The sequence below is a fragment of the Pomacea canaliculata genome, linkage group LG14, assembly GCF_003073045.1.
Source record: "Pomacea canaliculata isolate SZHN2017 linkage group LG14, ASM307304v1, whole genome shotgun sequence".
In the NCBI taxonomy this organism is placed as follows: Eukaryota; Metazoa; Mollusca; class Gastropoda; order Architaenioglossa; family Ampullariidae; genus Pomacea; species Pomacea canaliculata.
In genome coordinates this window covers 878,427-893,074 of record NC_037603.1, presented here as the reverse complement: position 1 = coordinate 893,074, position 14,648 = coordinate 878,427, and the positions used below count along the sequence as shown (strand labels likewise).

Sequence of the window (14,648 nt, the reverse complement as noted above, 5' to 3'; positions counted from 1 at the left end):
CACTTAACTTTATTAAGACTTACTTCAGAAATCGGCGGTGTTTCACTTGAAGATGGACGTACAGTTCAAAATGTCCGCGCGCCGGCCGGTGTGACCTCTGATTGACCCCGTACCTTGAGGTACACGCGGGGATGGGGAACAGAGGGGGGAGGGAAACAGCGGGTGGAGGGATGCGACACGATCACGTGGCTACCAAATCGAGAGCGGCTGAAGAAAAATAGCGCGATGGACGCGTCAGTTTAGGATCGAATTACACGCTTCCCTCCCAAAAGTCTCACTTCCCTATTGACCTTTTCGTAATGAGGTGCGCGAAAAGATATGCGCAGACGTAAGTATGGACCGCTACTTCCTGTTCAAGTATTTCGAAGATGGTTGAAACGCAAAAGATAAATGTCTTTATTTGCATATTCCACAAGAAATGGTTTCAGAGCAGATTGTTCCATTTGGATTAGAATGGGCAGTAAATATCAAGTGGATACCACTGTGCTTTCAAGACAAATTATTCTTGTTCATCAAGTAATAAATAACATCTTTTAAAATTTAATGTTGTCATGATTATTACAACTTTGTAGTCCAGAGCATTATTTCCATTTGCCTTAAGCAAGAAGCAGACTTCCATGGTAGAAACAAAATACAGAAAATATCGAAGGGGAAGTATGCTGGCTCATCAACAGAAACTGCACGATAACTTTGTCATAAATATAAATGAAGCAGAGGCATTTCCTGACCTTCCCTTAAGGAATCAGATTGTCATGTCAGGAGAAATTCCTTCTTTATCAGAAGAAAAGTAGGACATTTTCAACTCACTCAAAGTTTGTTTTCCAAATTGTCATGTATTATTTATTATTAGATACACTTTATTTTAAAAGTGGAAAGTACTTTCAACATGTTTACAGTCGTGTTTATTTATCACATTTTCTTTTATGTACTCATAGATACAGTTTATGATGAAACCCTTTTGAGGGAAAGTTTCGGCAACAAACCAAATACCCTTTTGCACTAGAGCACACAGTTTTGGCTGTCCTTTTTATGTGACTCGTGGATTTAAAAAGTTGCATGTTGATATTAAACAATAATTTTGTAGGATCATCATAGCATTTATATGGGTAAGGGTGGTGTCATAAACAATGGAGAATGTGTGCCTGCTTTAAAAGAATTTTTTTCTTTTTAATTACTATTGTATATTCTCTTCCAAAGTGGTAAGTATAGCCCAAGATCCACATGTGCATTTATTCTTTATGGAGTTCAATTTTTTTTTTTGCAGATCACTCAGCAAGAATCTTTTCAGATAGAAAGGGACACAAGGCTGGAGTCAAATTGTCCCTTATGGCACAAGCTGCGACAACATGGTATCACTGCATCTGTTGTGGCAGATGTCGCAAAAAGAAAGACAGGTTAGGTTTTTTGTTCCAGTTTTTGTAGTAAATGCAGCTATATGAAATAATGGTGAAAGATGGACCTCTTTGGTAGCTGATGCAGTGTATTGCTTATAAGTGTCGATGAAATAATATAATACTAATAAGGCAGTAAATGATCAGGCAGCACACACAAGTAAATAAAGCAGCATAGTTTACTATCTCTTCCAAAGCAAGATTAGTAAACAAAGTATCATAATAAAAACACCAAATTTAGAGCATGCAGGAACAGATTTCTTATTCCTTCATAACAGCATTTGATATATTTATGCTGTCCAGACATTATTGTACATAATTATTTAATTTTGAGTGTGTTCTTAACAATATTGTTATAATTTACTAGATGTAAATCAAAAGATTGATCATTGTGATTTTATACCATATACAGTGACTGGTACAGTTTTTCAATGCTTACTGCCAATGCAGACAGAGTGCCTTTTTCAAGTTAAGAAATTAATAGGCTCAAGTAGAAGATAGCATTGTTTAATTCTAAATAGTTCAATATCATTCTTCAGATATCCAAGCCTTGTCTAAAAGTCTTAAATCTTCCAAGACAAGAATGACACAGGCCATGAAAGATGGAATTGCAAATGAGCCTTTAGCAGCTGTAGCATACAGTAATGTGAGTACACAAAAATTTACAAAACTAAAATATCTTTTACAAGCACACATGCACTAGACATGATTGTTAAGTCAGCCTCCATTAATCAGTACAGCAGCTCACTTAGTTTTTATTATAATATTACATACAGATATATTTTCCTAAAAATTTTCTTGGTATTACTTTTAGACATAAACTGGTGGCATAATAAAGCCTACAGCTCTGTATTGGGATCGTACGAGGCATTGGGTGCATATTTGGTCACAAGAGGAGGCTTTAGGTTTGTAAGCAGAACAGCTACAGTCCACAACTGATTTAAGCTACCACACAAGGTCAAAGGAATCTTTCCATGAAAAAGCCTATACTCTTTGACCCTGCGGATAGCTCGCTCAATGTGAACTCGTAGTGAACTGATACACTGGTTGGCTGCAACTTCATTTTCAGAAAACTGACCCTTTCCTGATAAAAAAGCAGGCATGTTTAATGATATATTTTTCTGTGCAAGGATATTTTGTATGTTAAAACCTTTGTCACTCATTACGGAATCTCCGGGTTCCAGCAAGTCGATAAGGCCAGAAAGCTGTGTTATTTCAGAGTCAGACATGCTGCCTGAATAGAGTTTAGATACAAAGGTTACTGACCCATGAGGTGATATGCCTATTAAAGACTTGAGTGTGGCCTGACCTTTGTAGTTAGAGTAGAAATGACTGCTTCTGACTAATGAAGAAGGGTTCTGCATAAATAGCTCAGTGCAGTCTACAATCACTCTTGTATTTGGAAATGTAGCCCTGAAGTCAACTGGCATGTACTCATTTATTTCTTCCCTAGACAGCCAGATATTCATGCTGCCAAGAATGGTATACAAAAAATTTGCCCATGCATTAATTTTGGTGCTTACAGAGGATACACTAATGCCAAAGCGATCGGAGAGATCTGTTAATAACAGACCAAGTCTCAGACGCACAAGGAACATAAACAATTCATCAATAAGCTGCATGTTTCCATTTGCACGCCTCATATAAAGTTTATCACCTGATTTGCCATATGACTGGTACATTCCGTTTGCATATGGCTCAATGTATTCATAAAATATTTTTAATGTGTTATAATTTGAAAATCCAGTATAAAATTCTATTTTTCCATCATCTTGTGAAAAACGCTCTAACCCAAAGTTTTCGATTTTTCTGCTGCTCTCCATTTGCAACTGATGTTGTAATTATTGTATCCTCTCTTGAAGAACTTTATTCTCTTCTTTTGCCAAAAAGAGCTGCTCTTCAACAGAAGGGTTGTCTGCTGTTACAGGCTCTGCCGCTGCTGTTGCAAGCTCCGTCTCTGCCGCTGCAGGTTGTGTCGCTGCCGTTTCAGGCTCTGTTGTGGGCTCTGCATCCCCATTTTTACTGATAAGGAAAAACATTTTACCACGTGAAATGGCTAATTTGCCACAGCTCACTTAACATTGACAGGGATTAACCTGCAGTAACTTCAGAAGTTAACCTATTAAATTCATCAAATAACATGCCGCTTGCAAGATATTTTGATATTCCAAGTGTACCTTTTTTTTTTTTGCTATTTGAGGGTGTGATGTGACAAAAAGAGGCTGACTGAAAATATGTTTTGACACCTGTCGATAGTCAAAATGTCTAAATAATAATGACACAATTGATGTTCTTGTTCTTTGTTTATGTTATTAAATATTTTTAGCAATGAAAAAATTAAATTTGATAATAAAAGTCACTTTGCATTTATCTTTGTATTTCTATATGTGATTTGGACAAGGATCTCCACACACTACACATCTGATCCTATTATTTATACATCTTGAAAATACACATTCTGATGTAGTGTAACGAGAATAGGTAATCAATAATGAATGGACTGAAAAGACAACAAAATTCTGACAATTGTGGCAAAGTTGTATGCTAAAATAAAAAAAAGACACAGAAAGAAAAACAATTAACAAAGATCTCACAAAGTGAATTAGTAAAATGACACAAATGTGGTGATGCCTGGCCCTAAATGCTCTAAAATGATGCCTCACATGAACAGCTTGTGAGAGGAAAGTCAAAGCTGAAAGTTCTCAACTAATTTTATTTCTAACTGAACAGGATCAGAATGTGCTTAAAATAACCATTACTTCTATCTAAAGTTACGTTTGACCAACTACCAACTATAATTTGTTGACATTTCTCATGCTCAACACAATATCCTCTATAAAGAAAGAAAATAATACTTAATCACACTCTGTTTTTATTGAGATCATCCACTAATACAATGCAACTAAAGTGAGTTTACCTCTGATTGGTGTTGATATTTGCTAGTGACAGGGGATGGTGAACTGCCGGCAGCTTTCTCTCTTTCCCACGCTGAAAGTTGTTTAATGTAAACAAGCTTGGTACAGCATTTGGCTTTAGTCTCCTTTTCTTTCCTTTTAAGGGTAGAGGGCGAAAATCTTCTGGCACAAAGTGCCTGCTACAAACCTTTGTCCACCTTCCTATCTGAGAAAAAAAATTAATGAATTGTTATTTTCATAAACATTTACTAAAACACATGTAAGTGCATTGCACTTATGATTTTGCCTTTCTTATAGCGATATGCACAAGTTTACTTTAAATTACTACAAAATAATATTGGTAATATATGTCCACCTTTCTCAGCATTTCAATATAATAGTACTTTAATAATATGTACTCCCTCAGAAAATGTATGCTGGTATGCGCGATAACGTTTTCGGTAATACAAAATAGCTATGCCCATATGCAGTAAGTTAAGATTACGAAAACAACGATTATTCTAAAATCAGAACTTAAAATCTTTAGACTGGCTAACGATGGTTAAAATGGAATGAAGAAAAAGTGATGTAGCGAGTGAAGAAAACGATTAATAGTGATTAGAAAGTCGATCACGCTTACCCGAAAGAGGGGTCCTTCGTCTCTTCGAATTCTTACAAGCCAAAGCTTCTTCATTTGCTCGTCCTTTGGAATGTCATGGAAGGACAATGTTGGACATTTATAGGCTTTAACTGTACATTGAGGTACACAGCAAATTCGATTATCTTTTTTATTTGTAAGAGCCCTCATGCTTGAAGAATGCTACGAGCACAGCAAAACCGGAAGTGGCCTAACATACTTGCTGGGTGAAGGTCGTAATGTGCTGGGTGAAGGTCGTATGTATGCATAATTTTCCGAAATAGCGGATAGGGGCCGTTCAAATACCCAAAGCCCTTGCAGGCTGGGTCACGTGTTCCGCACGTTGCACGTGTCCCAACATGTCGCTGCCCCCAGGGGCCTGAAGGCAAACTTCCCTCACGTGTCCAGCGTTGTGAGGGCTTCGGACACTTGTTGGTGGTGGACCTGTTGATTCTCAACAGTCGTCGTCACTTCCGGCGTCGACATCAACTCCATCTCCACTGTGTGTCACACACGCACATTCCTCGCATATTTTGTCAAGATAAAGTTAACCGCAAGTTTACAAGCTTTCGTCACAGATGAAAAAATCGTCGAAGTTGAATTTAGATGCACTACAGGTTACTGTGTCCCAGTCATCTCGTACTACTTCCTCATTCAGGCTCACATCGCCAGTATCGTCACCGTCATGTACAACGTCTGACACACCTGACTGAACATTGAAACGAACCTTGGCGATACAGTCCTAATAGTTGACGGCTTAATTGCAGTTCATGATGCGGCCACAAAGTTCATGACCCTTAAGATGTCCATGTTAATGTCCCAAATTTTTCGCACGCCGATGTCAAGCATCGTCACAAGCTTTTAAACAATCTTTTACGATAGAAATGCTTGAAAGTCAGGTTGATCTCGTAATTCATTCTTTACTTTTTCTATCCCCTGGCGTTTTTCCCCGCACTTTCAGGTTTGTCAGGAAAAAAAGTAGAAAATAATCCACTGACACTGACGTAGGAGCAGTCATCGCTTCACGCGTATGTCCACTAAAGACCATTTACGTCACGACGTAATGCTAGACGCTAGTTGACGTCACAAGACATACTATTACAACCAATCACACACCACAGTTAGTGTATCGCACAGTTCCCAGCCTTCTAGCGATACGTCACGTCATCCGGCGCCTAATTGTCTGGTTTTCTTTTCACTCTTTCGCGTTGTGACAGTATTGCTCTTCTCTAAATGGTAATCAAGGGTTGTACTGTCGTCTGTTTACTGACATGACATCAGTCTCTCTGTGTCTACAATCACTACACGTGTAGACACTGTCACCTGTAGCCAATGTCACAAGATGTCTTCAAAGCCACAAACCACAAGCTGCCGCCGACACTGTACATGGCACATGGCAAACTCCTTACAATGACTACAACAGTCAACTCACAGGCTCCTTGTATGTGGCATTGGTCACGTGATTGCTTCGGTACAACAGAGGTCTGTAATCCTCTAGACAGAACACTGGGAGACAAGAGGTTAATTAGGGACTATAATGAACAGTAAATATTTAAGCTGGTGAGACAGACACTCACAAGGTGACGGGAGACTAGTAGACAGACATTCTTGAATATTTTATTGTGTGTGAGACTTGTTCAGTCTGTGTCTCTTGTGTCTTATAAACATGTTTATTTACAGCGCGTACACAACAACCAGCTACTTAAAGAGTAAACAACATAAATAACGGGTGAGTGGCTCAAAGCTCAAGAGTGTTCAGTGACGACTATTGTCAGATGGAGGAGGTTGTGGGAGGATGTGATGATAGTAGACCTAACATCTTGTCGTCTCAATATCAATGTCAGTCTTCCACTGAATGTCACCACACGTACATTTGATATCAACATGTTATTTTCACGTAAACACTCGTACAGTGTTAGTTGATGTTGTGATACTAATTGTACACAGTGTATCTTACCGTGCTACTAGTGTCTTGTACACGTGACGTGTCATGTGACTGTCACGCCCAGACACAGCCACACGTCGTGTCCACCATTCGCCGAGTTTCTTTAACACGTGACTACTGACGTCACACGGGGTCTTGGGGTCACACAACTGATCACAGCACAGACACACACAAACGATGTCGGCGGGGTCAGTAGTTTTTAGACAGCAGTGCAGGTCCTTTGACAGAATTTGTATTATGAACAACTTTTGAAACAGGTCAGCAAAAGATCAGGTCACTTAAACTTTCTGACATAAAAGAGATAAAACTATGCATATTCCTCTCTGGATCTTAAGGCTATACGACAGTGGCGTAGGAACCAGGGGGGCAGCGGGGGCAGCCGCCCCCCCAAGAAAAATACAGGGGGGGCAGGAATATCCTTTTGCCCCCCCAATATTTGAGACGTAATTCTCACAAAGAGCAAAGAACTGAAGAAAGGTAGGGGAACGTAGAGAGGAGACGGTCATCACCGTCACAAAAGCGAGCCCTGAGGCAAGTGGAGGCTCTAACACCTCTGACGATCAGATCGGGGACAGTCCGTTGGTATTGTTTGCCATGCTAATTGCAGGCTGTGTTGAAGCCTGAGCGAAGAAAGCAGGCGGACAGTACATCGTACATCGAGTGTGGTTCCCTCCCCATCCCCATAATGCGACGCCTTTTCTTTGGCGGTTTTCGTTTGACCAACATAAAACATCCCCATCCACTCGCTGTCACCCTAAAATTATCTGCTATCGCTTACAACCAAAGGGGCCGCACTGGCCATCGGGAACACAGAAAGCCAGTAACGAATTAGTTGCATACCAATACCCCAGTCTTGCCAATCAGACAGGAACCCTTACACTTTGTGAAAAGCTAGCAAAGCACGAGGACTTCCATCTTACTAGACACCAACGGTTTAGTGCGAACTGACGGCTTTGACTTCACCTAACTAAGGCAAAGACTCTGAGTCCCTATATTGGTAGTTTTCTTTAGAGACAGAGACACTGGTATTATTGCAATCTACGACTCAGGGGGAATTGCATAAGTAACATTTCTAAAACTACACAAGGGCACTCTTTTATCATCAACGACTGTGGCTGGTACTCAACATAAGTTATCTGTGTTATACTGTTTGGTTTGTATATGTGTGTCCGTGTTTTGGTAGATGGCCATAGAACGTGTCGCATCGCTGGCTCAGCACCGTCGGGTAGCGGAGCGAGGAAGGGGTGGCCTGCGGCCATTCCCACCTAGTTTCGTCCCCTGGCACGGTGGTCTGGCCAGTTTATGGCCCTTAATTATAGGGTAGCCTTGCGTCCCTTCCTCTCTGGTCTCTTTGATTCTCTTTGGGGTGGATGGGGCTATTTTCCCAGGTGTGCGGACACCAAGTTCAGGTATAGGGCTGTGCCTCTTTGTAACGTGGATTATCTCGCGACGCTGGTCCCTGTGGGTAGGGAAAGGTTCTGGAGGTTTCTCGAAGCCTATAGAACCTGCCACACAGGACTGGAGGACGGCGGGGCGGAGAGGAGTTTTTTGCGGTGGTGAGAGACCTGTGCCCGTCTCTGGGAGTAGTCGGGGGTTTGCCACGTGCTGTGTGTACTGTCGCTGGAACTGGCGTGGTGTCTAGAAGAGGGTTCCAGCAACCAGCGTATTTTCCCGCGTTTGTTGTGAGATAGAACAAAGCGTGTCACGAGCCGTTGGGTGAGTAGGCTTAATTAATCTTTACCTTTGTTTTTCCACGCAGTTTTTCTTCCTTAAAACAAACAAAAACATACCTGAGAAGTTCCATGACACAAACGCGCTTGAATAACTGTCTCATTATGCATGTATTTAAAGAGAGGGTTGATCTGCTTAATCTGGACGAGATTGCAATTGAGTTCATTTATAGAAATCACCGAAGACGCAGTTTTTTTGGCACACTGACTTGCCAACCTTGATTAATATGATTTATATGATTATAACGTTTATCACATTTCTTGTGAATGCGTTAGCCGGGGAGTCATTCTTTAATTTGTTTTTTCTTATTTAATGCTGCTTTGCCTTTTAACAATAAAGCAGGGTGTTGTGATGCTACCACTGTGTACGTGCGTGCGTGCAGTACCCCCCCCCATCCTTTTTTATGTAATGTGCGAGTGCGAACGCCGTTCACTGTCAGCAGGGAGTTTGCCCCCCCAACGCCGAACATCTTCCTACGCCACTGTACGAAACCCTATTCTTTGAAATAAGAGGGTTTGCTTTTGTATATTTCAATTTATCTGTACATAAGAGGCTGAAAAGCAGGTACAGATATGTGTATCTATAGGTGGGTTATTATCCACTTCGGCACAAAATGGTTCTTTTTTTCTTTCTAGTCGTCTGCTAATATCAATCAATCAGTCCGACACCACTGACATCACTTTACTAAATTCAAAAGCAGTACGAAAAGGAAAGCAAAACAGTTATAAAATACAGTCACTGTATGTACAATATTCAACATAATATCAAAACAACCGCATGTATTCTTTTGAAAATAGGGAGACTGATCCTTACCTCAGTGAGTTGTGAGTCGTGAGAGATGGCCTGCTGTACCTGGTCAGTCGTGAGGTTAGGGACGGCGATGGTCTTGGTGATGCGCAGACCGGGACAGACATCAGACACCAGGTGAGACAACATGGCCTCCGCTTTGTTCAGCTGTAACACGGCGTCTCTCAGCTTCTTTCTGATGGTCTTGACAATATCCTCCTGTGACATTTTAAGGTCGTTTGTTATGTCACCGAACGACATCACATTGCAGACGACAAGACCGTAATGTCGGTGAATAAGAAGCACATCAAATTTTCCCTGTTTCCAGTTCTGTGGCAAGTCAGGAGGCAGGCTGGAGGCTCGGGGTAACTGGGCAGCCGCCACAGTAAAACAAGGTTCACTCAGATATTGTCCGAAGTCAAGCCGAGTGATTCCAACTAACACTTCTCCTGTCTTTTGTGACAAACTCTGAAGACATAAGAGAACTTGTTTCATGGCTCTGTCATCTCTAATGTCACTGTCCTGGGCTGTAGCAGGGTGAGAAATGGAAGTCTCAGCTGTTTGTGATGGAGTCATCACCGGCGTGTTTGAAGGTAATACAGCTTGATGTTGTGCTTCATGTGTTTTGGATGACTTCAGTAAAGATCCTATTTTTGTTAGAAGACCCCTTTGTTTACTAGGTTTTTCAGATGTGGAGTCAAGAACCGTGACATCCTGACCAGCAATGGTCTGTCTAGTCATCGGCACGCGGTTGAAGTAGACAGGAGGCAGGAAGTAGGCGCGAGACTCGAGGTCAGGGTACGCGGCCTCAACCCACTGGAGCCAGAAAGTCTGGGATTGTGCTGACAATGTGTCCTGTATGTAAGAAAGAACAGTTTACTTGGAGTCAACACTGTTCACCTTTGTATCTTTTTCATAAATTGCGTTTAAGTCATTGTGTTGTCTTAAAAGTGATGTATACTTCTATATTTGTCTGAGGACAGTTATTTATATAAGAATCAAGATTACTCAATGATATATTGGCCGTTTTCTTCGACAACCTTTTGCTTTTTTGAGTAAACTTAATATGTTTTTGTTCATAGACGGACCTGTCTTTATCGGTCAAAAACTAACAAGGTGCTCATTTATAGCCTTATTTTAACTGAATATTATACACACAAAGAGTTTTGAAGAGAGAGAAGAAAGTGGAACTCTGGCGGATCAAGGTTTGGCGAGTATGGCGGATGTGCAACACATCACATCCAAGCTCCAATGAATTGTGATTGCTGATCAATCTTGTTTGTGATTTCCCTTTGTCGTGCGGGAACACGACTTCTTTACGATTAACGAGAGCTGGATGATGGATTTGTTCAAACTGTCCACTTTAAAAACTTTAAAAGCCCAAACACACATTGTTCTGATGAATGTCTGCTTTCGATGTCTTATTTGAATCATAATGTCGGCAATTTTTACGAAAGCAAAACAGTAAAATATGACGAAAATGCACAGCTTGGTCTTTCATCTTTAGCTTGTTGTAAAATCTCTAAAACTCAACCAAATCGCACAATTTTTGTTATCGAATAAACATGTTTTAGAATTGTCGGCTGTCAAACGAGAAACTCTAGCAGAGATGCCAACGACTCTCGTACTTCTAAAAATAAATTAGGTCCATCGGTTGGAAATCTTCCTCGTGACTCTTTCAACAACCCAATAGCAACGTAGTTCACATGATACAAACAATTTTATGTTAAAATGCTGTTGACGTATTTCAGCTTTCTAGCCTTTTAATCATAATATTACTAAATTCTTCAAACTCATGATTTGAGTAATGATAATTGTTGTTAATTTGTTTTCTTTAAGTTACTCTCTCGGTATTTTGGTGCATAGAGTTTTTATTGCTGATCATTATTTCTATTGTTATACCTTTTGTTGTAGCTACAGCCATTCATTGTTAGCTACCTTGGTTCACTGTTAGCTATCATCATCCATTGTTACTATTTTCACTTTAGGTTGTTGTGTTGATTGTAGTTTCTACGAGTGTGTTTTAACTGCTCATTATAGCCCTCGTCTACTCATGGTAGTCACTACTGCACTAACCTGAGCACCAGTCACCTGATGGATGAGTCTGACCACCATCTCGATCTTAGATGGGACACCGCGGATGATGACAATCTTCATACCTGGTACAGGTGAGGTGTGAGGGTCGAACTCTATATCAGTGCTTGTCTTCTTACTGATCTCTTCAAGTGGACGTTTTCTTCCTAAGAAGCATGAGATGCATTTTAATTGTGAATAATTTGTCACTCTTAATATGACTACTTATTGTGTCACTTTACTAAACCAAATCCAAAGTTAAATGAATTTTCATCATAAAACTACTTTTTCTTTCGTCTTTATTTTACTCACTGTCCTTATAGTGTTGCTTTCTCGAGACAACAACTGCTTGAAGTCCTTTACAACACGTGAAATGAACACAACTCACTGAGACCTTTAAGCACATTTGCATGTCGACCACAACTCACCAACATCTATAAGAGCCCCGTGTATATAAACACAACTCACCAGTAACTGTAAGAGCCCGGTGTATATAAACACAACTCACCAACATCTATAAGAGCCCCGTGTATATAAACACAACTCACCAGTAACTGTAACAGCCCGGTGTATATAAACACAACTCACCAACATCTGTAAGAAGTTCAGCCTGTGCATCAGTCACGGCGTGTAGGTAAACTTTGACCCGACATCCACCAGCGGCCTTCTGGCGTTTGACCTGTTGTTAGACACAGGAGAAAGAAATTATAATCAGGACACTATGGATGTAAACTTTTATAAAAACGTTAGTGACATGATGTGAACGTTAAGGTATTGACATAAAAAAGAAACGTAGCAGTTGATATCACGTGACTGTATTACTTGACAAAAGCTCATAAAATTCTTTCCCACGGCTAGGACATAAGTTAGAATGATAAGTGTTGATGAAAAGGTCGGTGACTTCCTGCAATTCTTTGGGTACAGCCTGCTTTAGTGGACGACACTTCTACAAGACTGCTGTTATCAGGCAGCTCACTGTCCTCAGATCACACACTTCACTTCGTGTTCGTCATCATCACGACTGACAATCACAAAGTCACGTGTAGTCACAGACCGTTGCCGTCTGAGTGAATGGGAAGCGGAGAAGGTGGGCAGATGGCGAGTGATTTGTGTGTGAGTGGCCAGGTGTGTCAGATCCCCGGGTGTGTGGGGTGCCCAGGTGTGCGTGTGTACAAGCATCTCACGACGGTCACCTTCTCTCTGATGTAACGGCTTCGTTGAAAGGCTCTACCAGTACAAATTGTGAATCTGCAGTATTTACTTTCTCACTGGAGTAGTCTGACCATTGACCCAGTTGTGGTTCCTGAGATTTCCTCGTGTTCTGATTGTGACCAGACTTGTTTGATCTGCTTAATATTGTGTTAAGTGTGTCAGTTATTGCTTTCATTCAGCAAATCTTTAAGTTTCGTGTCTTCAGATTTTTTTTGCCAATCTTGTGAGTTGCGAATATTCATGTTCTTTGTTTAAATGGCTGAGTGTACATGATAAGTTGGGGAATATTACGAACTTTTATAGCCAAAATGATTGATAGATTTTTAGAAATGTATTTTTCTCTAAGTAAATGATTGCACTACCGCAGTAAATTCTCTTTAATTTCTTTTTTTCTGATTCCTTTACAAACTCTTGTCCAGCCTCATCATATCGTCTGATTCGCCTGATAAACAGAGTACTGTTGTTACAACATCTGAAACGAGAGTCTGATAATAATGTTTAATGATGAATAAATAAATTATTGCTCAAACTCCGGCAATACTAGTCAGTAGAGGCTGTGTGGCTGTCATCACAACATACCCGCCAGTAGATAATGTCCTCTTTGTCTCACCTGTTGTGATGAAGGTGGCTGAGGTCCAGACATGGTTAGAGATGGCTTCCTCTCATACAACAAAGTCAGATGGAGACAGGAAACCCATTTCAGCACTGAGTCAGATGGAAACTGCTATCGACAACACTTTTCACGTTCCTAACACATTTCTGCCACAAACAAATGCATTTCCAAGAAAACTTTGAACATGTCAAGAATCAAATATTTCCTACATCTTCACACACACAAATTTTGTATACAAACCATATTCAGTGTCAAGGTTGACCTTGTGGACGATTCCCTTCCTCAGCTTGTGACGGCGAAGACAGTATGAGCTCTTGAGAATGGAATGAGTATGTAGTTGTGTGAGCGACTTAAAGTTTCCGGAGGGGAAAATGAGCAGCTTCTACATTTAAATGGGTGGTCAGTCGTTCACCTTTCCTAGAAAACACACAGAGTAGGCGCAGTGACGATTGTGCCGCAAATCCCGGTAGGTACAATTTTTTCAAGTTTGTAAAAATAAAGTAAAATGTTTCGAAACATCATCCTGAAGCCAAAACTCGAGTGTACTAGAGTTTGCAGTTTTTATTACATTACATTCATTCATTCATGTGTAGGCACAGGCTCTGGGGGACAAGCGAACCAGAAGGTCGGCACTCGCCTGTACACGCAGAACCGTTGGATCTCAGACAACTCTTCGCAAAGAGGAGAAGTCAGCGTAGCTGCTGTGTGAAAAGTTTGTGAAGCGGAACACATGAAGTATTTTCATAAAACGGAATACGTTCAAGCCAGGACTTCAGACAACTTCGCCTCGAAACAACTCGGGTAACCTGCCGGTCCCAAGCCTACATGAAGGAGGAGAGTTGGGCGTGGGCCTAGCAACCCCACCCTGTAAAAAATAAAAGCAACAGAAACCGCAAGGTGCGCGCGTGTGTGTGTGTGATTGATTAGGTACAAATATTAGAGACTGTGTTGATACATTTTTGCATACGATACTGTTCACACTGCTCATTATCGTTCATACTGATGACATTGGCTATTATTAACCATCCTGTTTTATGCTCACCCCTTAATGACTGAGACAGAAACACTTACAGTCTGTCGTCACTTGAGTCCGCTAGTCCGTGGTGTCGCTGTATTCAAGTAGTTGGTGGTGTTCACGTGCATTCCACTTACATTGGCCGTGACTACCGTACAAGACTGAGCTGGCCTATTTCTTTTTAAGTCAACAGTAGACCATAAGTAGAACGTAAGAAGAGGAAGGAGCAGAAGGTAAAAGCCTAATAGTTTTTGACGAGAATGTGACTTACCCTCATCACATGGCGATCATAAAGGGATGTGCGAAGATGGCGGAATCATGACAGGTCGGAAGTGAACAAAGTCTATGGTT

The 14,648-nt window shown here is 40.8% G+C and overlaps 1 protein-coding gene across 2 annotated transcripts; it reads right to left on the bottom strand.

The window, feature by feature from the left end:
• Positions 1 to 1,552: 1,552 nt before the first annotated feature.
• LOC112554937 (THAP domain-containing protein 4-like) lies at positions 1,553 to 6,869 on the bottom strand. 2 transcript variants are annotated; one of them, XM_025223015.1, is made up of 3 exons: positions 4,926 to 6,869; positions 4,309 to 4,511; positions 1,553 to 3,413 (listed from the first exon to the last, which is right to left on the bottom strand). In XM_025223015.1, exon 3 carries the CDS (start codon positions 3,212 to 3,214, stop codon positions 2,231 to 2,233), a length of 984 nt encoding a protein of 327 aa, XP_025078800.1. In that variant the 5' UTR covers positions 3,215 to 3,413; positions 4,309 to 4,511; positions 4,926 to 6,869; the 3' UTR covers positions 1,553 to 2,230. The 2 variants fall into 2 exon arrangements, with proteins under 2 accessions (XP_025078800.1, XP_025078801.1); XM_025223016.1 differs by having other exon boundaries at positions 2,933 to 3,413.
• Positions 6,870 to 14,648: the final 7,779 nt, after the last annotated feature.

What these genes read in the sequence shown, in the direction of transcription:
- LOC112554937 (XM_025223015.1), bottom strand. Translation starts at nt 3,214, where the DNA reads ATGGAGAGCAGCAGAAAAATCGAAAACTTTGGGTTAGAGCGTTTTTCA.